This window comes from Thermobia domestica, chromosome 7 (genome assembly GCF_964235325.1).
Source record: "Thermobia domestica chromosome 7, izTheDome1.hap1.1, whole genome shotgun sequence".
NCBI lineage: Eukaryota > Metazoa > Arthropoda > Insecta > Zygentoma > Lepismatidae > Thermobia > Thermobia domestica.
In genome coordinates this window covers 179688021-179713449 of record NC_137460.1, presented here as the reverse complement: position 1 = coordinate 179713449, position 25429 = coordinate 179688021, and the positions used below count along the sequence as shown (strand labels likewise).

General features: G+C 36.2%; 1 protein-coding gene across 6 annotated transcripts in view; it reads left to right on the top strand.

The window, feature by feature from the left end:
- The window catches only part of LOC145690593 (uncharacterized), a 516851-nt gene extending 492891 nt beyond the window's left edge, over positions 1–23960 (top strand). For all 6 annotated transcript variants that reach the window (XM_081765636.1, XM_081765633.1, XM_081765635.1 and 3 more), the window contains exon 4: positions 21934–23960. In XM_081765636.1, coding sequence (XP_081621762.1) covers positions 21934–23561 — 1628 coding nt within the window. In that variant the 3' untranslated portion in view covers positions 23562–23960. The remainder of the gene's footprint in view (positions 1–21933) is intronic.
- Positions 23961–25429: the final 1469 nt, after the last annotated feature.

The following is a 25429-nucleotide window of genomic DNA, read 5'->3' as shown; positions in this document are numbered from 1 at the left end:
TTTTTTTTACCTCTGACTTTTCTACCATGGTTTGCTTCCATTACTAAGTTGTGTCTTTTTTGTTCTAATTTTTGTTCATTCTTGTTCACTTCATTTACAGCTTTCGTAACACCTGCTGCTCCTCCTACTAAAGAACCAAGAGCTCCTACTGCTGCAAGAATAGCTGATATCAAAATTATAAAACCACCAATATATTATTTTGGAGAATTTTTAATCTTTTTCATTTGTGTTCTATTTAGATTCATTCCTTTACCTTCTTTGATTTTATTGGCATTATCGTTGTTTCTTTGTTAAAATATGATCAATTTTTTAAAGTAATTAATTCGTTATGAGGAATAAAAAACGTGGCTCTTTTAATCGAACACCTTCTAAACTTCCTTCTGCCATGCCTGAATGCAGATTTTAAACCCATGCCTAAATTTACTTTAGTTTCCATCGCTAACGCAGTTTTTAAAGGTAGTAATTTCTCAGTAATTCATGATGCATCTGTAGCAAAAGCTGTTTCCCATGCTTTATTTTCTAATTTTTTGTTTGCAATGTGTCTGGAAGCTGTATCTTTTAGTATCTCCGCAATATATAACTTTTTTTTTTTTTTTTAATTTTATTTTTACAGGCCTCATTCAATGAATTTATACCTTTACTTCCTCTTTCTAATCTTTTTTGTAGCTTACTTTACGGACCGCCGTACGAAAATCCAGCAGTATGGAGCCGAAACGAAAGTGTGTTAATTAAATCATTTACTATTTCGTTTCCATATTTCAGGTTATACCAAAATCTTGGTAGTAAAATGTGTTCAATATCTTTATCACATTACCTATATCTTTTGAATCATTAGGAATAAATTGTAAGAGTTTAGAATTGTTGATGTTCATTATACCTACTTTGTCTTTGTAAAAATTATTACCATATGTATTCTTTAGGTAATTTATTTTCTATACATCTTTATTCTCTCTCCAGACTTTGGTGTTTTCTTTTTTGTGGTGTTGGTGTAAGATTTCGTTTTATAAGCTGATCCCAAAGAGGTTTGATGATTTCATTGTATTTTTTACTTCTACTGGATTTTGGTTTTCTTTCATTTGGATTATTGTTTTGAAATATAGTATAAGAATCGGTCACTATTTGTGTATCTTTTTTTTAGATAATCATCATCATAGTTTGTTGGATTACTTTTTGTTAACAATTCCCATAAGCTTTCTGTTGCTGTATAATGTCTATTGTTAATTATCAAATCATTACCAGTTATAACTTCTGCATCCCTATCATGTCTATTGTTTTTCCTTCCTCTTTATATGCTTGAATTCAGAAAAACTTATCTCTCATTATGTAATATTTCGTCGCAATCTTAACAAAATGTTTTCTTTAGCAATTTGATCTATTCCTTCTACTTTATGTTTAATTTGTGTTCTCCTATTTTATCTCTTGTCTGAATCACGTTCCTCTATAAAACTGTCACAACTTATCTTTTTATACTATGAAGTTCAAGATTTCTTGATAAATTCAGATCCATTGGGGCAATATTATTTAGAGCTGAAACAAGTCCGCCTATTATATTCTTCTTTTGTTCTGCTACTTCTTTAATCTCACTTCCTAAAGTGTGAATAGCATTTATTACAGTTTGTTCTTGCTTCTTGTATTTATCATATATTCCTACTCTTTCTTTTTTTCAGTTTTTAAAACCTTTAAGAAAAAACTCGTTCATCTTACAGTTCCTCTCAATTTCTTTCTCATTCATTTATTATAAAGAAAATCTTTAAACACTAGTGATTGGTGTTAATGCTGAGTATTATGTATGTGCGTTTGATGTTGATGTTTGTATGCTAGACGTCCTTATTTTTTATCCGGTAAGTTGCCGGGTAAAATTCAAGCCCAGTAAAGTCGCAGAGTCTGTTTCTTTTGTTAAATATTTGTGCAGACCTATTAAATTGCCAGGGTTTGTTAAATTGTTATAAGTCTTAACCTTGTTCCTGTACTTTCCATTTATTCCTCTTATGATATGAATAACTCTAAAATCATAATCATCTTTCCAGCAAGTAAAGCATACTTCCTTAAACATATCATGAGACATACCTCCTCCTACAAACTCATTATACACATGTTTAAGATTAGTATCATTTTGACAAAATATGCATAAGAAATTAACATTATCTCTTACTAATTGTTCTGGTAGTTTTGATTGTGCTAGATAAAAACAGTCTAAATGCTTATGCCTTTCTCTTGTGAAATAATCTCTAATGTTCTTCTGATTCTATAAGATAAAATCATTAAACACAGCAATAGAATAATCTTTACATTCATCAATTGGAATAATAGAATCGTTACTGGATAAAAATGTTGCTATTTCATCTTTAAATTTTAATTCTGCTTCTTCAAAGTCTTTCTGCAGTTGTTAGTATTTAGGTTGATTCGTGCTTTTTGAATTTATATAAAAGTAATTATTAGCTAATCAACCTGGCTGCAAAAGGAAATTAAATAAGAGAGTCAGATGGTCCTATAATAAGACATCGCATATCATCAGATAACACTGCTCTGCATTTTGGAAGAAAAAGAAAGTTACGATGATTTTTGATTGAATGGCGCTTTCTTATAATTTTGGGGCGCTGATTACGAATATAACATCAATTTCCCCCATCACGTCACGTTTTCCTGGAAATGGGGAGGTATGTTTATATCAATGCGTACAAACTACATTATAATATAGAATACATAATATATATTTTTCATGTACATACAGTGGTTTCAAAATGACAAAAGTAAGTAAATACACACAAATGCAAACAAATACCATAGTTTACTCAAATACGTACAGTCAGAAACAATATAAGTATAGATTGCAGGTACAAGAAATAATAGCTGCAACCTATATTTAATATTGTTTCTGACAGTAGAATTGATCATACAAAAGCATACTACGTATGGAACAATTTCCGTCGTTTTGCTATTTTTTTTCAGGGATTACAACGCCTGTATTCTCCCTTTTAAGTAACCAGCAGTAGTCAGCCATCATATGAATGGTCCAACCACCTCAATACCTCTTTCCAATATACTTTAAATCCTGGTGAAAGCGTTGAACATGTTCTTCAGTATGGACACCAAGATTATGTGGGAAATTTTCTAAATGTGAATGTAAAAAAGTGTAGTGTGACACTCATTACACCCAAGATTTCTTAGACCTTGCAGCAACTCTTCTACAATATGTTCGTAATCAGAACTTCTTATATTACCCAGGAAGTTCTTCACAACATTCCTGAAGCTTTGCCATTCATCCTTCTCCATTGGGGTCATGGTATTCTCAAAAAGTGGGTCGTTGAGAAGTTTTCTTATCTGTGGACCAGTAAATATACCAGCTGAGAGTTTTTCGGTGCTCATAAATGAAATGAAATGAAATCTTTGAGTTTTACGCCCCACGGTTATGCCAGTTAGGCTAAAGGAGACGGTGATTATGAGAAATGAATGATATGGTGGAATGAAGAAAGTGGGAGGAAACGGGAGAACCCGAGAAAACCCACGAGCACGGTGTTTGTCCATCACAAAGCCCACACAGCGCGAGCTGGGATCGAAGCAGGGACCCCAAGCACCGGATGTGAACGCTCTACCACTGAGCCACCGCGCCCCCAATTCGATGCTCATAGTACTAAATACCTTGCATATGTACTTAAAACATTTACCGTCCTTATTTAGAGCACAAACTGTCATTATGGGGGGCCGCGGTAGCTCAGTAGTAGAGCGTTCACCTCTGGTGTATGGTGTACCGGGTTCAAACCCTGCTTCCAAGTGAACCTTGTGGTGGACAAACACTGTGTGCGTGGGTTTCCTCGGGGTTCTCCCGTTTCCTCCCACTTTCTTCATTCCACCATTTCATTTATTTCTCATCATCATCGTCTCCTTTAGCCTGGCCGACATAGCCTTGTGACCGTTAAGAAAAAGTGTCATGATGCCTAACTTTATATGCAGGGAAGTAAAATTTTAGAACGCTCCACGAGTCGTTCATGTTCAACATTCTTGACTCCAGGTGATAAGAGATTTTCGGCATGGCCATTCTTTCCTAACCCAATGTTCGCTGCATGGCCCTGCATGACTGTTCCATTTGCAGAAATAACAAGGATGTGTGATGTAGCCTGATAGAAGTCCCAGCAGGAGGCCTATAATTTTAAAATTGCCACGCAGAAGCATTGGCAAACACTTAACACATGAATAGAATGAGCAACAGGAATAGATCCAAGGATATTGCCATTGTAAAGGAAGACGTCTTTCAAACTTAAATCCGATAAATTGATAAAAGATTTCCAGTCAGAAGCATTGTAAGTTACACCAAACCATTCTGTATATCCTAGTATGTCACGGTAATAAAGCATAGATCCATGTTCAGCAAAAAATAAATAAATAAAATAAAATAAAATTAAAAATTAAAAAAATAAAATAAAATACAAATAAATGATCACATGTTCTCTTTGTCTATACCAAGAAAAAGTAGTCCCGGGTAAAAGTAGTTTTTCGCTTTGCGACTTGAGCCTAGAAGTTCAGCACTTTCTTCCCATAGATACAAATCACGGGTCAAGTAATTTAGTTCTTGCTGGTTAAATATTTGTGGTTTATCACTGTCACTTTGTATAAAATCATAACTTTCTAAATGTGTCATCCGGTTTTTCTTCAGTGTCAAATAATTTATCAGCTCTACTAAAAGAGCATGGGAAAGTTCTGCGGCAGTAACTCACTTTACACAAAAAAACATTACTACTGCGAATACTTTTATCATCCCGTTACCTCATCTAATTGTAAAAATATCAAGACGTCGTAAAACTCTCCCATAGTAAAATTAATGTCAATCTTCTAGCAATTACTAGAATATATTAATGTTTTCTAGTAGTTTTTCCCATAGACATAAGCAATTTTTCCATTAAACCTTGATTTTTAAATATGTCGAATTCTCAAAAAAAAAAAAAAAAAAAAAAAAGACATGATAGAAAGAAAAAGTCTATTTACATATTTGAAATCAGTGCAGTTATACAATATTATTCATTTAAAAACATCAGAATGCATGCAAAGCAGTGTAACAATTCCCCATTTCTCTTTTTAACTGATTTTTTAAAATCATTTCTTCTACATTCCAATTAATCATTGTAGGCTTACATATTATTATATAGAAAATGTTTTAAGTGTTTCTTTAATTTTGTTCACAGTTCACAGTACTACTCATCCATATTTCCATTTAATGTTATTATCATCTCCAATTGTTGTTTAAAGAAGTTAATACAATTAATACTTATACATTCATCTTTATTCTTGCTGATGTTAAATTTTGCTGATAAATCTGTTATTACTGCACTTCCTGTGGCTAAAGACATGCTATAATTTAATAGACTGTGACAGGTATAAATACCTTCTCAGCATTAGTAATGAGCTATTATATACAATAAGTATATTGTTGTATCAGACAAGGGAAAGCATACAACGAATTTTTCTTTTCATTTATACAAGTGAAAGATGCAAAAATAATAGAGAGAATTTTATGTTGTTTTTACATATAAAATCATTTTTCAAAAAGAGATAATGTGTAAAAGTACAGGGTGCGGCACGTAAAACCGGCCCGTCGTAATATTCTGGTATATTGTGTTTTTGGCAACACTTAAATAATCGACCTTCCTACCAAGAGATGGCGTGTCGAGGTCGGGTCGACTTACGTGACCTGCAGCAGTCACGTGCAGCCGCAGCCAGTAAAACTTGTCGAAAGCAGTTGAGAAAAAGGCCTCGTTGTGTTAAGCCGGGTGAGTGTCAGTGTGTGATAATGCCGTATTCGATACCCGAGCGTGTTGCCATTATTGAAGGGTTCATTCTCACTGGATCTTTTGTGAAAACAAAGAATTTGTTTCGGGAGAAATTTCCAGGACGTTCTGTGCCAGCAAAAAGCACCATTCAGGAATTGATTGAAAAATGGCGGCGTACAGGATCGGTTCAAAATGCTCCCAGGAACAGACGACCATCTGTCTGCACACCTGAATTAAAGATGCAGGTGGAGGAGATAATGACAAGAAGTCCTCGAAAGTCAACCAGGAGATTGAGTCAACAGGTTCATGCGAGTGAGAGAAGTTGCAGACGTGTTTTAAGGGGACTGAAGTTAAAACCGTACCGGATAAGTGTTGTGCAAGAACTGAAGGAGCCTGACCTGCAGAAGAGGGTGCATTTCTGTTCATGGCTGTTGAGCAATGTTGCCAGTGGTTTCTTGGGTCCACTAATGCTCATCATGAGTGACGAGGCGTGGTTCCACCTGTCTGGGTACGTAAATTCCCAAAACAACCGGTATTGGTCGACAGAAAATCCACACGCAATTTACCAGGTACCCTTGCATGATGAGAAGATTGGTGTTTGGTGTGCCATTTCCGCCACACGCGTTATTGGGCCCATATTCTTTGAGACGACAGTGAACAGTGACGTGTATATGGGAATCCTGGAGGAGTTTTATACACACTTGACCGAAGAGGAGCGTCAGTTATGTTACTTTCAGCAGGACGGTACAACATGCCACACATCAGCTGCATCATTGTCCCTTGTGCATGAGATGTTTACACCAGAGAGGACAATCAGCAAAGGCTTGTGGCCTCCTCGGTCACCAGACTTGTCCACGTGTGACTTTTACTTATGGGGACTGTTAAAGGGAAGAGTATACGAAACAAATCCACACACAATTGAAGAACTCAAGACCAGGATCCAGGATGTCACCAATAGCATTATAACACAAGAACTGACAAGGGTATATATGAATCTCCTCAATCGTGCTCACATGTGTGTTGAAGTGGGCGGAGGACACTTTCAGCACCTGCTGTGAAGGCTGCTGTGAAGGTGAGTAGTCATATTCAATACATTACATTTCATTTATGTGTTGTAGTTAATCATATTCAATACATTACATTTCATTTTATGTGTTCACTTTACGGGCCGGTTTTACGTGCCGCACCCTGTATATGTATAAAGATATTAATGTAAAAACGTTATTGCAAATAATACTACAACTATCCTTTCAGTCGATATTTCAAGGACAACCGTTAAAAAAATCACTTGTCCCCAAAACATTACTTTCTCAAGTTTAAGCTATATAGCAAAGAAGATCTTCCCATTTCAGCAATATCATACATGTTGTCTCTCACTAGACAAATTTGTTGTACCTTGCTCCAGAGTCATTGATGCTTGTTCTTACAATTATGTCATAGTTTTACAAAATGAAAACTTTAGGTAATGTAAGATATTTGAAGGGAAGGAAAGTAAAATTCAGTATTGCCTTCGCAATATAATATCAGAGCGTTTACAGGAAGAACTAACACTACTTCGCGAGCAATCCCGTACGCATATCTCACCGTAGGATCAGCATAAAGACAACGTGGCCAAGGGAAATGGGAAATATATCAAAATACCATTTCCGTCAACACCAGACACCGGAAGATGAAGAGGACAAACGAAAACTAATCCGAATTAACAAAAAGATAACTCTAACCAACCCATAAGAAATAAAACTAAATGTGGTGCAGATATTATAAGACTTTAATATTATTATTGTTATTTTAGGTAACACACTGAACATGCGTAATCAGATTGTAATTTCCAAACAACTGATTATTATCAACGCTTTAGCTCAAACAAAATGGAACCCAAAGCACAAGAAACTTGACTTTGGTGATTAAGAATGCGCAATATGGTGCAATGAACCTTCTTTTACCTAACTCCAAACATTCGATTTTAGATATGGCGGATACCAGAAGAAGCTTATGCTCCGCGCTATCTCCACTAAACCGTGAAATATGGCTGTGGTTCTGTGATGCTGTGACTAGGAATTTCCTGGGTTTTCCGAGTGCTTTGCTATTGCGCTCACAAAATGTTATTGCCAATGATTAGTAAACATCTTAGGTGGCAAGATGCATCCTATCATTTAGATGCTATCTCCGGAGCAATGGCCGAATTTCCCAAAGTGATAATGCGCAATTTCTCACATTTAGAGTTGTTGAGGCGTACTTACGTGACAAACGGTATGAACTATAAAGCTTCCCTTGGCCAGCCCAATTTTCAGACCTCAACACTGCCGGTTACATGTGATTGGTTCTGGAGTTCATATTCCGAAGGAGATATTCTCCATTTTTGCTGACGGAACTGACCTTTCTGCTGAATGAAAAATGGTATATTTCCCGGAAACCATGTGTTTCTTATGCATTCATCCCACGACAAATCAAAGCTGTTCTGCGGCTAACGGTAATCTATGTTCTATTCGTGTAAATTGCATTTTCTTCAGGCGATTCCATTATCTTCAAACGTTTTATGAATGATTACAATATTTTCCTTTCTGTACGTTTCATTCATTCCGGAGAAAATATATAGTGAGACTTCATATTAAACTAATTTTCTCCGAAATTTTAATGAAATGTATATAAAAGAAAATACTGTAATTTCATTCATTCATGAAAATCAGCTGGTTAGATAATTAATTAAAATATCATGTGAACTTCTTGCCTTCCAAAAACGTGTTGCTATATTAACATTTCTCTTAAGTAAAATGCCTTTAAATCCAAACAATGATCTTATGTATTCAGTTCATGTAAAGACCTGTCAGGTGACTTGCAATTTTAATGTTAAGTCAACAGCAGTAGCAGACTTTGACATGACATACGCTGGACCGAATAATGGCTCGTTTCTACTTCTCCCGCGTGAAGTGGATCATTTCCTGACACTGGAGCAGATGTGTCAAATCAACTAATTCGATCACCTCCTACTACAATGGTGAGTCAAGTCTTGCAATATTCTGGTACTTAATATGCTTGTATTTGTTCAAAGCATAATTAAAGCAAGTTATCAGTCAGAGTATAGGATATCGTGTTGTACTGAATGCACTACCTTCCTGCTTGTTCCCCTATTGCACATTGATACCACGTCTTGTCCTTAGAAGCAAAGAATTCACTGTTCGTTTCCATCTCCTGGTAGTTAGTGAAGCATGGTGATTTGAAGAAGTGGACCTTGGACCGAAACATCTAATAATCCAAAGGAATAAGATGAGGACTATGAGGACGATATACCAGGTGTAGCATCAACTCAATGCCATTAAATTCCTGCATTTTTGTTTCGTGTTTCGAAGGTGAAGGGTTTTGCGTTATCCTGTTGCAGCATGGCGCACTTTCGAATAACCAGTCTAGAACGTTTTTAGTGTAGTGCAGCATATATGCACTCGACTGTTATCAGCAATGCTCGGCATTGATAGTGCGACCATTAGGAACGAACTTCAAGCGAATTACTCCCTCATAGTTCCACTATACACAGAGCAGGATTTATGCTCGAAACAGCTCAGTTTGACGATCGGTTCTGGAAGTTAGCTTTTGTTCAGTCACTTTTTGTACTGTCACAAAAACACCCACTATTCAGTCGCATGTGACAATCCATTTCAGAAAACACATATCACGTTGATTTCGGCACACGTCCACTCCGCTCTGGGTCAGAGCTGGGCTCAACTTATGTGTCATAATGCTGCATCTTTTGATGGTTTTCCCGAGAGTGTGAAGGTTGCGCACTATATCGGACTTGGACATGCTGAGTTGGTTTGACAGTGGTAGTTTGCTGGTGGCTGGATTTTTCGTTAAAGGCGTGTTGTATTACCTCAGAATCTGTTACCCTGGGGCAGCTGCAACTTTGCTGGTCTTCGACAGTTTTGCAACTTGCACGATTTTCTGGAACTAACGAGTTGCCATGCTATGGTTCAGTAGACATTCCCATTTCGCAAGACAAATGTTTTGTTTTGCTGCCAGATTATTGTGTCCGAGTTCGAACTCATTCAATGACAGTTCGTGTATCTGACATAGTTGAGAACTCATAGGTACTGCCACTAAAAACTGACTAAAGGTACTGACGGAGTGGCGGCCTTCGTGTTAAATAGTCCGCTTGCCACAGTACATTTTGGGCCAGTTTAATCTTGTTCGTGCGGTAGACCATAGTGCATGCACGTACTTATTATTTTGATTGTGAAAATAGTGCAAGACTTTTGACTATCCCTTGTAGGTGACTGGAGGTACAGAATTAACGTTGCATACAAAGAAAATGTTGTGACAAGAATTGCAGAGTGAGTAAAAGACTAGAGATTGACATGATGTGGCTTATGGATAGGCAAAGCATTTGATTGTAACCATAAAATTAAACATGTTATACTCTACATAAATCGCCATCCTCTATAGAAAGAAATGTTAGAATTATTTTACATTAGAATAAAAAATAACTGTATTAGACGTGTAACTATTTAAAGAAAGTAGTTCGGGAGTATTGGCAAAGTTTCTAGTAGCTCTTAAGATGGCTGACATGTATTTGTGCGTACATTACAAACTAATGTGAGGTTTTGTGTTTTAATGTATATCTTTCAAGTGTGATATTTATTGTTTTAGTCGGTAAAGTACAAAACTAAAATATTTATTTTATATTCAATCTATGAATAATTTAGTGCAAATGTATGCCAGCAGATTGGAATACAAACAGTTCAGGTTTAAATAATGAATTGTTGTGTACAACTTCTTACGCCATTTTTAATGCGAAGTAATTGAATTATCACTAGAACGTTTTAGGACATCTCTAAGTACATTTTATCGACCTCCGAAATGGATAGGATAGCCTTTTATTGTCATATAACTTATCTACAGTAGCACTATTGGGAGTAAACTTCAAATTTTGAATTCTTACGCGAGAAATGTTGTCAATACTGTACATTGTTTTACTAGTTTTTTTATGTGAGTATTGTACTGGGTTCGAAAATCATCTCTTTCTTCCGAAATACACAAGAGAAATTCCACATTTTTTAACATTACGTATACGTATACAACATTACTGAAGAAAAGCTTTATCTGTTACGTGCCAACAAAGCTTTTATTGCTCTCTACTGAGGTCCTAGAAAAGAGCTGTTACTGAGTAGATATTAAATATGATAATGTGCAACTGTAGGTGAAACCTGATACTGGTGTAAATAACATTGAATCTAGTAAACTAAGATTCGCATTGCGCGCATACTTTAATGAATTAAAATTTTAAATTCTTTATCTTAATGAGTTTAACTGATCTCCCAGGCTGTATTTCGACTGTCTTGGTACAGCCTTCTGCCAGTCTATATTGTAAAGTTTTGTTCCCCTATAGGTATAGGTAGAGCGTTAATAAAAGGTGTGTCCGGAATCGATCTCCCACTACCAATTTTATTATAAAATTTCTCTATAAAGTATTTTCACAAAATACTGTACAAATTAATCTCTGAAATATCAAAGGTTAGTTATAGGTAGTCTTTGACCGTAAGGTCGAAAACTGGATCTCTGTAGAGCCCCGTGCAGGCTAAGCAGAGTGGAATTAGGTGCCCAAAGCTCCGAAGCAAGTGAGTGGGTAGGTTAGTTGGCCAACAGAGCCCCGAAGTAGGCTAAGCGGCTGAGGTTGGGATTCCCAGTCAGAGCCTCGTAGGAGGCTAAGCCAGGACATAGGATAGGTGTAGTCCCGTAGCAGACTAGAGGCCTGGCCTTAGGTTACTCCTAAAGTCCCGTAGCCGACTAGAGGAGGGTCACCAGAAATCTGGTAGTGAATTGCCTTTGCCCATCCAATTTATAGGGTTCCTTGGGTGGCAGTGGCGCTGTTGCTCCGATATCGTCTTCTGCTCCGTGGGAGGAGCTAGAATCCGTCCTCTGCAAGTGATTGTAAATCCATCTGGTGACATAATGGACTGGTCAATTTGAAAGGTATGCTCCAATGAGCGGGAAGCAAAGACTTTAGCATCCTCTGTATCGGAAAAGTTATCAACTTCTTGATTTTCGTCACGTCGTGTATCTTGCTTGTCTTCTAAGCGGCTAAAAATGTCTGCAGGAAGTTGCTGACTTTTAATGTCTTGCATTTGAAAATTGTAATCCGCCAAGAATATTTTATAGCGGCTAAATTTCCCTACTTTGTCCGACTGGATGTTGAGTGATGCTAAGCATTTAGCATCTATAAGTAATTTAAATTTTCTATTGAATAAGAAATATCGGAATTTTCGCAGGACATATATCAGTGCATATAGCTCCTCTTGCCATGTTGAGGCCTTTCCCTCGGTTTTGGTAAAACAACGACTACAATAGGAAACAACACGCTCCTGATTAGTTTTATTATCATAACATGCCAATATGCCGCCTGCGGAGGTTAATGATGCATGTGAATATGCTCGGATTTCCAACGATGGATCAAAATGGAACAAAGATGGAGCTTGTATAATATCCGTCTTAAGTTTTTCAAATAGTTCAATAGTTTCGTCATGCTGAGTTGCCCATTTAAATTTTGAATTCTTGTCCAAAAGAATTTGAAAGGGTTCCACCTTTTCCGTAAAATTTTTGATATGGGCCCTCAAATAAGAACAGAGTCCTTGGAAACTTTTCAAGGTTCTTTTAGAAGTTGGTCTCTTAAAATTTGGTATTTTATTGGCAATTTTGGGTTCAATTTTGATCTCATTGCCGCTAACTGTAAATCCTAAAACATCCAATTCCGAGTATAATAGATGGGTCTTATTCGGGTTCGCTCTAAAATCATGTTTTCTTAGTCTTTTAAAGAGCAATTCCAAGTCTGATAATTGTTTCCAATTTTTTCTCCCTATTTCAAGGTCATCTGCAAAAACAGTCATGCGAGGTTCCAAAAGCTTGTGTACTGCTATAATCAGGACTGCCGCCGACGTGGTGTGCCCCATTACTCAGCGTTGGAATTTATATGCCTTCCTAGTATGATTAAGTTCAAAAGTCATGTAGTTTTTACTTTTAGGATGCAATAATAGTTGAAAATAACTAGACTTTATGTCGATAGTTGAGATGTAAAATTTGCCTCTAAGTACATGTAAAATGTCTTCTGTGGACTGGAATGGAATGCTCAAATACTGTGTAAATTTATTGCAAGCCTGTAGATTCAGAACTAGGCGGAACTCTGAACTATTTGGTTTCTTCACTATCAGAAGTGGCGAGGAATAGGAACTGTCACTAGTCTCTTTAATAATATTGGCCTCTAAAAGTTGTTTAATTTGCAAATCAATTTGCGGTCTTACTGCCAATGGAATAGGTGGTGGTCTCTGGTGGAAAGAGGCTCCTTTATCTATCCTTATCTTATGTACATAACAGCGAAAGTAGTCAATGTCAGTGGTGTATAAGAAAAGACACCCCTGTATCTAAAAAGTAGATCGTGTACAGCCTTTTTCTGTTGATTCGTTAAATTTGGATTGATGTCGAAATAAGTTAATATCGAAAAGCGATTTAGTCTCGTCCAGCCTATTTTGAATTTCCTGTTCAGTTGTGTAGAATGTTTCATCATTTTGCTCGTCAGTTTGGTAATCATGCTGTATATCTACTTCTTGAATATTTTCTTCACCATGCGCAATGGGTGTTTTTTTCTAAGGTTACCGGTCTGTTAGTCGGATTTGATATTAATAGCGTGAAATTATTCTTAGGTACTTTGGTAGGCAACGTTTATAGTCCATACTTGTCCAATAAGTTTTCTAATGGAGAAATAAAAAAATATCCGCTATCCGCTTGCCGATTCTTGACATTAATTGGTAGAAAGAAATGTGACCTGTCTGGTATGGTAACCTTTCGAGTAGTAAATACGTCAGCCGATTTATGCTGCTTTATTGTATGCATAGCGCTAGCAGACAATTTTTCTTGAGTGTCAACTTCAATTGAATACGGCGGAGACCGTGGTTTCCTGTATATCGATAACATGTTATTTTGCAAGTCAATTCTGACCTTAAACGATTTAGAATATCTTTACCAAATAAAGGCAAAAAATCTCCATGCTCTAAAATTCGAAAATAATGAGAAAAATCGTTGAGCCAATCCTGAACTTAATTAAAGATATATAACGTAAATTTACAATGGAATTCTCAATTCCTCGTAGATTAGTGCTAAAAGGAATCAACTTTGTGTTTGGAGGAAGCCAATTTTTGGGCCATAAACTCAATGAGCTGCCTGTATCAATGATAACAGAATACTTTTCTTTGTTAATTGTTACATTAATTAATAATTTATGTTCCTGTTATTTTAATGTTCTCTCTTCTATCTGATAACGGAGCCACCGTATAATGTGATGTACTTCCAAGTTTTTGTTGTTCATTAAGTTCCTGACTTTCGGCCCTCAGAACATGTTCTTGAGTGGGTTTGTCCTGGGGCCCCTCTAGGCGTTTCCCTGCTGGTTGTTCTTATAGCAGGTACGGAAAGAATGACCTTTTTTATAGCATGTGCCGCATACTGTAATTGTTTCCGGCCTAGGATTACTAGTATTATTTTTATTATTATTATTAGAATTGTTTTTCTTTCCGTTTTTCTGCTGTTTTTGATTATCATTATTTGTATTTTTCGATCTGTAATTGTTACGGCCACCTCTCCTAAATTGTGAGTTCTTTATAGCATTTTGAGCTACCAGAAGAGAGTTCAGCCATTTGATTTACTAATTTAGTGAACTCTAATGAATTATTTGTACTAGACAAGTACTAGACGTGCTAGGCGCGAGAGGTTCGGGAGGGGATTTGGATTGGTAGTTTGGGAGGGGGGATTTGAAGGTAACTGATTTTGTGGTGCATCCTGTAGCTGTGGTGCTGTAGGTGTAGGAAAGATTGGGTTCGGATGTTGGTAGTGATTCCAATTAGGCATTGGGTTACATAATGGATAAGTCAGTTGTTGTTGATGCACAGGGAAGGAAGCGCCAGCGACTGCTGATGTGTTTAAATTGCTGACTGGTGAATTATGATCACAGAGTGAATATATTGCCTGTTGTAATTCCACGTAATCACGCTTCTTCATTAGGTCATTTGCTTTCTCCAGATCATGTAAATGTGTTTGTAAGGCCTGAACAGTTGTAAATGTTTCTAATGCAATCTTTTGTAAAAAGTTTTTCTTTAGCCCTAGTGATAAATAATTTGTTTTCTGTTCTTCAGTGGCTTGAGGCAAAACTTGCCGAATAACTCTCAGTTTCCTAAGAAAATTGCATCTATTGGCTCATTTTCGCCCTGTTGGACATGAAAAATTTCAAATTCCGCCCGATATGCCGGTAATTTTGGTATACTCAAGTCAACTAATTTATCCTTTAATTGTTCGTAATTAAGTGCATCTAACCGGTTCTGGGCCTTTAACTGTAGTACTAAATCCAGCGCCATGTCTTGTAAATACATTGGTAACAGTTCTTTCTTTTTCTCAGCATTCTAAGAATGCAATAACGCAAGATGGTCATAAAGCGTAAAAAATCTATCTGGTCCTCCGTAACGTGTCCCGAATATTTAGTGAAGTGTGGTATATTGAAAGAAGGGCGCGAACTCTGATCCATATTTGCACCGTCCTCCGGAAAAGTGTTCTTTCCTAATCTAGTATGAGGCATGCACCAAGTAAAGTCAAGTACGATTTAGTAATTTCACTAATTGTACACTGAAGAAAATCACATACATTAAAAAAAGAGTTCACTTTCAAGTTAATAAAAATACTGTCCGGTAAGGGAGTATCCAGATCAATGCTGAGCTGGTCAGAGCCTCTAGCATGTAAAGTTTTGTTCCCTATAGGTATAGGTAGAGTATTAATAAAAAGAGTGTCCGGAATCGATCTCCCACTACCAATTTTATTATAAAATTTCTCTATAAAGTATTTCCACAAAATACTGTACAAATTAATCTCTCTAATATCAGAGGTTAGTTATAGGTGGTCTTTGACCGTAAGGTCGCAAACAGGATCTCTGCAGAGCCCTGTGCAGGCTAAGCGGAGTGGAATTAGGTGCCCAAAGCTCCGAAGCGAGCAGTGGGTAGGTTAGTTGGCCAACAGAGCCCCGAAGTAGGCTAAGCGGCTGAGGTTGGGATTCCTCAGCCTCGCAGCAGGCTAAGCCAGGACATAGGATAGGCGTAGTCCCATAGCAGACTAGAGGCCTGGGGTTAGGTTACTCCGAAAGTCCCGTAGCTGACTAGAGGAGGGTCATCAGAAAACTGGTACTGAATTTCCTTTGTCCATCCAATTTATAGGGTTCTTTGGGTGGCGGTGGCGCTCTGTTCCGATGTCGTCTTCTGCTCCGTGGGACGAGCTAGAAGCCGTCGTCTGCAAGCGATTGTAGATCCATCTGGTGTGAAGTCTTCTTGCCGAACCACGTGTTGTTTGTTTACAACATACAGATGTACATTATACATGTTTTTTTTTTTTAAAAAAAAAAAGCTTTTTCACATGCTGAAATAAAGCTCCTTCTTGAACAGAATAGCGTGGTTTAAACACCGATCAGTAAATTTTTACAGATCATCGAAGAATGAAGAGAAACTCTACACTCTAATAAAACTTTACAAAAATGTGAAAAAGAAATAAATTACACTATGAACCTATTGACTAATGTATTGTTGCCAACTTTGTTCATGCTTTATAGAGGTACCAATGTTGACATTTCGTAATTCTGGCATGTTGCATGAAGTTGTTCTGACATGTATAATTGCATCATGATAGAGTGTTGCTAAATTCTTATTGTAAACTGTTCCAATTCTTTAGAAGTGATTCTATTACTAGACTTTAAAAAGTTAGTGAGTTACAGTTTAAGGTAGTAAAAAAATAAATCAAATTTTTCAAAGAAATATTTAGAAAGCATTGATGGAAAACTTTTGAATTAAAATTATCAGACTCTTTTGAAAAACTGTTAAATAAATTTTTAAAAAGCTTTTTAATGAGTGGAGAACATATTTAAACTAAAAAAAATAATCAAAAAATTTCAAACGCAAACTTTTAAACGAAGGTGTTCAAAAAATTAAAACAGTGATCAACGGAATTTAGAAAAAATAAAATGATCAGCTAATCAAGTTGTACCAAGGATAACTTTCCTCTAAGCTTAGACTATGATTTGTCCTTAAAGTTCAAAAGTGTCAAATTGTTAATTGCATATCAATCGCTTCTAGAACTAACTATCTTTTATCAAGTTATAAAATCTTCTATCAGTGATAGACTATGAGTTCTAACCACATCCCAAAGGGTTTACAAATTTTCAAACTAAGAAATTTTAAAACAGTGGTAAAAAATTAAAACATACGAAAAAATTTCGAATAATTTAAATTGCAATTTGAAAGTGATTACCCAATGAAATTGCACCAAGGATAGCTTTCTACTAATGACCTTAGATTACGAATTTTGACAAGTTGAAAATATGAAATAGTTGTTCTTGCATATCAATCTGTGTTAAAAATTAATTATCAAGCTTTCACAAATGAGGTTAGACTATGAGTCGTAACAACAATCCCAAGGCTCCGGATTTCAAACTATTAAAAAAAACTGTAGTTGAGAAATTTTCCTAACTACAATAAAACTTTTTAATAGATTTGAAAGGGATAACCAATTAGATTGCACTGAGAATCACTTTTCACTAATGACCTTGGACTGCAAGTTTTAACTAAGTTTCAAAGTGTGAAATTACTATTGTTGCACATCAATTAACTTTAGTAATTACCTATCATATTTCAAGTCCTAAATTTTACACGAATGGCCTTCAACTGCAAACCTGAGATTCAAAGTATGAAATTATTGATGTTACTGTAATTAACTATTAAGTTTCAAGTACAAAATTTGGAGTTAGATGTAGGAAGCAAGTAATCAGATTTCACCCATGACAGATATATCCTGTACTCATCCATATTATCGTATGATATAATAAAGTTTCTCATCTTTTATGTCAAAATTCTCCAAATTTAAAATTTGGCAATATTTTATCCATGCAAAGAATCAGCATGATCATCCAAGTTTGTTTATATATATATATATATTCTGGAGAATATTTGTCAAATTTTGTTTCTTGACAATCCCTCAATTTAAGGGTGTCAATGTTCCCCTTTCAAAGTTTAGAAAGAGTGTTTCAAGATACTCATATCCATTGAAACAATATAAGACCCTATATACATTCATATAATCGTACGTTACAATAAAACTACACGATAGAAAATAAATTAGATCACAGACCTCCCAAATGTCAATATTTAACAATTTAACTCATAGAGGGAAACAGCAAGGATCATCAAAATGTACACAATTATATAACCATATTAATAGAGACCATTTACGAACTTTTAGTTTTGACAGTTTCAAGAATAAGGGTTTACCATGTACACCTCCCAAAATTTAAAAAGGGAACATCATCATACCCTTGTCGTATGAAAGAAAATTGACCCCTATACTCATTTATATAAATATATAACGTATCAAAGCCTCATCAAAGAGGATAAAATAGGTCGAAAACCTACGAAATATGAATTTTTGACGTTTACCCATAAAAGGGAACGACATGGACAAGTCAGACTTATAGATGTACATATCGTGGTAGTTTACTTCTAAAATTTAAGGAATAGTCTTATATACCCCTTCCAAAATTTTGTGGATGTGCCAAAGTGCCTGTGCTAAAATTTAATGTACCTCTGGATTATTGGCTATGGACCAGGGAGCATGGATTTTGGGGCAAAGGTCACCAAAATTGTTTGCTCATTCCGCTAACAGTACGCAGCGGAATACTACAGCATAATATATATAATTATCGCTTTTTATATTTTAATCTTCAAATTTTTCGACAGAATGTCTGGTAATGTTGATTCTAGGTATTTGGAAGTGTTCACTTTATCGAAAATATTACTTGATATTTTAACATATCCATAATTCCTATATTACGATCACGAGAAATCATGTATTTTTAGTGTCCTTTGATTTTATTTCTTAACCCGTGTCTTTGCGGGCATCTAAGAAAACCTCTGCATTTCTGCATATTATGTTGTAAGATTGACATCATAAGCTTAAGCCATAACCAGGTGAGAGCCATACAGCTTTCAACTCTGGTTCTTATCTTTAATCTTCCATATAGCCTATTCCGTAACAAAATTGAATAATAATACTTTTCGTTATAGATCGGGAGCAACTCTGTTCTCTTTGTTATTTCCATGGTATTTTCGGCGCAAAAGGAATTCTAAGAGAAATCTATCATTTTTAGTGTATATGGATTGAATAGTTTATTATGAAATTCCATTGTGTCTTCCAGATTTTCTACATCTAAGTTCAATTTAGGATCCTTCATTCTGATATGAAAAGGTAGAAATGCGGATTTGACCAATATAAAAGAGATTTTATGATTTTTTTAACGGTTTTAATAAAATGTTTATACTTATAGGAGCATTTAAATAGACTAAAATTCTATCAAGAAAGATAGCGACTATGTAAGTGAATAAGTTAATAGGTATATTTTACTTTTTTCTGATATTTGTAAAGTTTTTAATTTAAGTGATTCATTTTATTCCTCAAATTAATAAATAGACTCTATGATGTTTAACCATATTACTCTGTTTAAGAGAAATAGATATTTCAGCGTGTGAAAGAGCTTTTGGTTTCAACACTCAGTATGTAGACTGTAGCTGAACGAGTGAAATATCGTTTATAAAATCAATTCAAGTGCATTCAAGTAAGCAATAAATTTAAGTGTATATAATAATATATGATACAACCCGCATTGAAGTTTAAATTAGTTTCAATGTTATTTATTTTCAGAAAGCAGGGTTAACGTAAGGAGGTGCTTAGTAGGACTGTTCTGCTATGTTTTAGTCTACGTCCATTTTGCCAATTTTTCTTAAAGCTTTGTTCTCATTACATTTTAAATTTTGTAAATGACATCTGATATCGAATTGTTCCATTGTCTTTTTTCTGCTCTTTTGACACCTTCCTATTAGTTGTGTCTATTATACTGTACAAGGTGTACGGAAACAACACTAAAACCTCTCTAATAGGAGATTGAGAAAAGTTAGGAAGCATATGTTGTGTCAAAAGTGCTCACTTTCCAACACTACTTTCAAACATATGAGTTCCTTTCTAATTTGAAGAACTACGTGCGTATGACTTTACTCTATAGAATACTGTATTTGATTATTTTTCTTCATTGAACTTTTGGTAGAATACAACCACGGTGGTGAACTTCGTGCCATATCTGTCTACCAACTGGGTGACTCAGACTCGATTTCAGGAGGGAAAGAATACAGAACAATACACACAAAACAGAACATTTCTCGTTCCCATACAGAACAGCTCACTCAGCTGGGGAAAGCCGGGAGACTGGAGGAGCGTGATGCTGACTATATCACATCTTAAGAAAGAATTGAATTTTTCCTGATGACGTGGTTGTACTAAGACTTCTTGGGCTATCAGCCAAGTATAGGTATTGACATCCGATGTTTCGAATGCATACATTGCATTCGTTTTTAGGGATTGTAATGAAGAAATCGAAGATGTGGACATGTACATATTGTGAGTATGTAGGGATGGAGTTAATAAATGGTGGCGTGTGATTGTCTAAGTGATGCTGCCTCTTTATTGGCTGTAGTTGCGGCTACGAGAAGTGGCTTTGTTGAATGTTTTTGTTCCTGAAAAGGGCCAACCAAATGAAGTGGTTTGAACATGAAGCTTTCGATGCGGCGGTTCTTAAGCACGGTACGTTGATGATACTTTTGCTATCTGGCCACATGGTCCTGGATTTTCTGGAATTTCTCAACTGTCGTCGCTCTCAAATCAAATTCACCAAATTCGCAGAATGGATGCCTCGCCTTTCTTGATATTCTTGTTCGCCGTAAACCTGACGAACATTAGGACACAACCTATGTAGGAAGCCGACATATACGGATATTTATCGTAACGCAGGCAGCTTCTTTCGTAAGTCACGTCTTATAGTGCTACACCTTGTCCCATAGAACAGTCTCCGTAAATGACCAGGAAAGTTTACAAGAGGAATTCAACCATTTTCGTTCGACGCTACAAGAAAATGGCTACAGTGTTACAGATATCAGCATGGCCATAAAAAGGGCCGTTACTACCCAATACAAAGGGATAAAAAAAAAGTTAAGAGTGAGGATTATCTCTCTTCTGTCGTATTGCCTTTCATTCGCAGCACCTGTGGCAAACTCAACAGCATACTTGCCAGGCATGGTGTAAGAGTTATTCATAAACCTCCAGCGAATATCAGATCATTACTCAAAACAGTGAAACCCGTGGTGTATACCGTATACCATCTGAATGTGGCAGATCATATATAGGACAAACTGGACTTACAATAGAATAACCATGCAAGCAACACAACAGCTACATAAGTAACCCAAAAAGTCAGGAATAGCGGAGCATAGCCTGAGCTTGGAGAATTTATTTTACAAATACCACCATAATAACCGTGTAGCAATTTTTTGGGACAGAATAGTAAAGGAAGCCATAGGTGTCTCACGGGAAAGGAATAGTCTCAAAAGAGACAATGGATTTTAACTCTACCCTATCTGGTTGATTCTTTCCAGGGATAAAAAACAGACATTCAACAAAGCCATTTCTCGTAACCACAAACATGCCCACATCACCGGTCTCTTCATTACAATCCCTGAAAATGAATGCAATGTCTGCATTCGACACGTTGGATGTCAATACATTCAATATGTCTCATCTTATATGTGCTGATCTTGTATATGGAAACTTACCTCCATCCAGCAGTTGGGTCTCATATGACTAATCAGGGGTGGGCGCCCATTATCTTTTGCCTTCACTTTTGGCAAAATACCAAAGGGTTGCGTAATTTTAGAGGGACTGCCCTTGCGCCGTTTATGCACCACTTCAAATTTTGCATGAATGAAATCTGCGACAAATAATAATGAGTGATTCGTTTTTATCCTACTTCGATCCGAAATTTAAGTGGCAATTTCCGAAATTTTCCGATAAATTTCCGGCTGGTCATAGCGCCGAAAGGATCCATTTCTACACCCAAGTAGATATTTACTTTTTGTCTTATGTTGGTATCAGTAATCACAACCCGTATGTTTTTGATGTTGTTTCCGAACACCCTATATATTTAATTTAATTCAGGTTTATTAACAACTCTCTTTGAATTGTTTATGTTATTCTTTTTTAAGGAATTTGTCATAAACTTTTATCATTCTAGATCCCAGAAAAAAGCCTAGTATGGATACTGCACACTCGTTAAATAGAATCATTGGAACATTAGATCCGAGGTTTGCCCTTAGCCAGGAAGACTTTACATCTCAGGGAAAGAAAAGTTCAGCAAATGACATGCACGATATCTGTGGTGAAGGAGCTAATAAGCATGAGGGTGGAGATGGTATTCACTATGAAGGATTCATGAGCGAGACATGTGACCATCCACAACAAACTGATAACTTAGTCACTATTGTACTAAATGCTGTAGGTATGAGTGATGCGAAGCTGAAAAAGTTGGACAGTGCTTTGCAAAGTTTTAGTGACTACAGTGGCACTTTAACTGTTGTTATAGCTTCTAGTAGCAATCAAACTGAACAAATAGCCAAAAAATATAAGAACATTCAATTGGTAACATTTGGGAAAGAAAAAGTACACTCTGGAAAGGTATTAAATAAAATTATAAGAAATGTAAAAACACCTTATACATTGATTTCAAGGGAGATAATTTATTTCAATTCGTACTCAAATCTAGGCAGACAAATTGAAATAATTAATTCTATGCCATTGGTTGGAATAGTAGGAGGAGCATTTAGAAATCTTAGTGGCTACTGGAAAGTAGGTTGTTTTCAGACTGAAATAAAAAACTATTTTCTTAAATATTTTGAAGGCTATCGCTATTCAGTACACGGATGTATGTTTTGTGATTATTTAGAGGGACCATTCGTTGCAAAGACATCGGTGTTGTATGATATTCCTTTCAGTGAAGAACTACCGTCAGAAGTAGTTTTAGATGATTGGTTTCTTCAAGTGAAGCAAGCCGACGTTTTAACTCTGAATTGTCCAGATATTATGTATTTTACGTGGGGCGTACCACAGTCAGTACGAACTCGAAGAGAAGCATGGGTGGTGTTGGCTCGCCAGTGGGAAATTAGTCGAATATATCTTCCTCCAAATACGTTGCATTTTTTCTCATGCAAGGAATTAGGACTTACATGTAAACCAAGTTCGTGGGCCAAAGCGTATTTGTTACCTTCTTGTTGTTTGGTACAAATTGCCAGAGCTTTCAAAGCGCTTGACATGTTTGCTAAAGAGAAATACCTCCGCTACGAGATAGAAGCAGGATCTGTGCTTGGTGCTGTGAAACTTAGAAATTTCATGCCGTGGGATCTAGACGGTGACATCACTTTCGAGAGTAAAGATTATGTTACATTTTACAAAGCACAAAATCGATTCCGAAACAAAGGATTTAAGCTAGATTCTTTCGAAGAACCTAATAATAAAAGTTTCGGATATTTTTTGTTTCATACACCAGATGTATATTTTGAAATGTGGGGTTTCGACAAGTTTAGTACGATGTTCCTACCTGATGAGCTCCATCGAAATCCAACCAAAGTTAATATTCATGGTGTATGGGTAAATGCACAAAGTAATCCTGGTCTTTATGCTCGTAATCGGTATGGTCCTAACTATTTAAAACATGCACAATCTTGGATACATCTTGGTATGAAAACTAGCTGGGAGCAATATAAATCAGGCAGGTGGTTACCTTGCCCTAAGAAATATCACCATGCTTGCCTTGACCATTATTCTACAGATGGAAATACTGACTTTATACAGCAGTTTTTGCATTAAGGTAGTGATTGTAATGTCAGGATAATGTGAAAAGTGGATATTGATACAATGTCATCCTTATGTTTGTAAAGGCTAATTCAATATTCTGTTTAGTACAATATAAGATCTTCCTCTTATTTGTGTATGCGTTATTTGTATATATGTATACTTACATTCTATTTTCTATTGTATGTGTAAAAACAGTGTTTATCTATTGAATATAAGGTGGATTGTGATATGTATGTGTGTATATATAAATATACCAAAACAACTTTGTATCTTTTTAATGAGATACCACTTATCTTTCTCTGTTCATTTTTGCTTAAAATAATCCAAAAGGTTGTCAATAACTAGTTTAATATACTACTATTGTACTAATTCAGTTTTTCTATGATAATCATAATCTCTATTTCCACCATATTTAAAGCGTATTGCTTCAGTTATCTTCCTTTCTTGTGAATGTGATGTTGACGTTATCCGTTTATTTTAATTTTGAGCTATTACTCCTAGGATTATTCATTACTCATAAGCAAACACCTAATTATTTATAATGTATTTACGAAGTTCAAATTGGTCGTACTTTCCTTCAACAATGACGAAGATGCAGACCCACAATTGATAGCAAGCAAGGTATGAACACGTCTGGAGACGTAGTAGATTTTGCAAAAGAGAGAAAGAGTCTTAAATTACGAGACAGCAAAATCTAGCTTTGTCACTGCTGTTATCCACCAATTGTTGCATTATTCACAATCCAAATCTTGCAGGTACATTAGCCATAACTTTGTTGTCTGAAATTCACTAACTAATAAAAGTTTCTAAGTTTTAGAAATGTATTCCTAATTAGAGAAGATCATCTTCTATATTAAAAAAAAGTCATAGATCGTGCAATATTTCCACAACTCAAACACTAGGCGCGGGTATACGCCGTGATCGGACGTTACGTAGAAGGCCAAACTGGCTCAAGAGGTAGTGTGGCAAGCGGACCATTTAACATGCAGGCTGCCATTCTCGTCAGTATCTTCTGACAGCTTTTAGTGGCAGTGACGATGAGTACTCAGCAACGTTTGAGACGTGAACTGTTACTGTATGAGTACAAAACTCAGGCATGACTTTGCGGAAAGGGGAAAACCCAAAACATTTGTCATGGGAATGGGGAAAATGCAATAAATCACAGCACAGCAAATCGTTGTTTCCAAAAATGTCGTGCATGTTGCAAATATGTCTATCAACAAAGTTGCAGCCGCCCTGGTATAACCTATCAGGAGCTGCCGCACTATGTCTGTCCTGAAACTGATTGTCATATGCAACAAAGAGGGCTTTTCTTTTTCTTCTTTCTTTTGAAATCCGAATTTGCAAAAACAGTGGTTGAGCAAGAGCCAACTTCCATCTCCGGTCGTCAGGAAGAGTCATTTCGCACATAAAGTTCTGCTTTATGTGTGGTGGAACTACAATGGAGTAATTTATTTCGAATTCGTTCCTAATGGTCATACCATCCATGCCAACCTTATTGCGAACAGTCGGAGCGGATGTATTCTGCACTACGCCAAAAATATCCTTTGTTGGCGGAACAAGATAGTACACAAATACACTCGGCTCGAAAAGCACAACAAAAATTCAAGAACTTGATGGCATCGAACTGATGCCACATGCGGCATATAATCCTGACCAAGTCCCTTCAGATTACTACCTGTTTCGGTCCATGGAACACTTTCTGAAGTTACGATGCAACAGCAACCAGCAGAAAGTAGAAACAGCACTGACTGACTTCTTTGCCTATAAAGACGAGACGTTGTATCGACGTGGATTCGAGGAACTGGCAGAAAAGTGGCCGCAGACAGTCCAACACGAAAGGCTATACTTTGAATGTTAATTTGTGTTCATTGTACTCT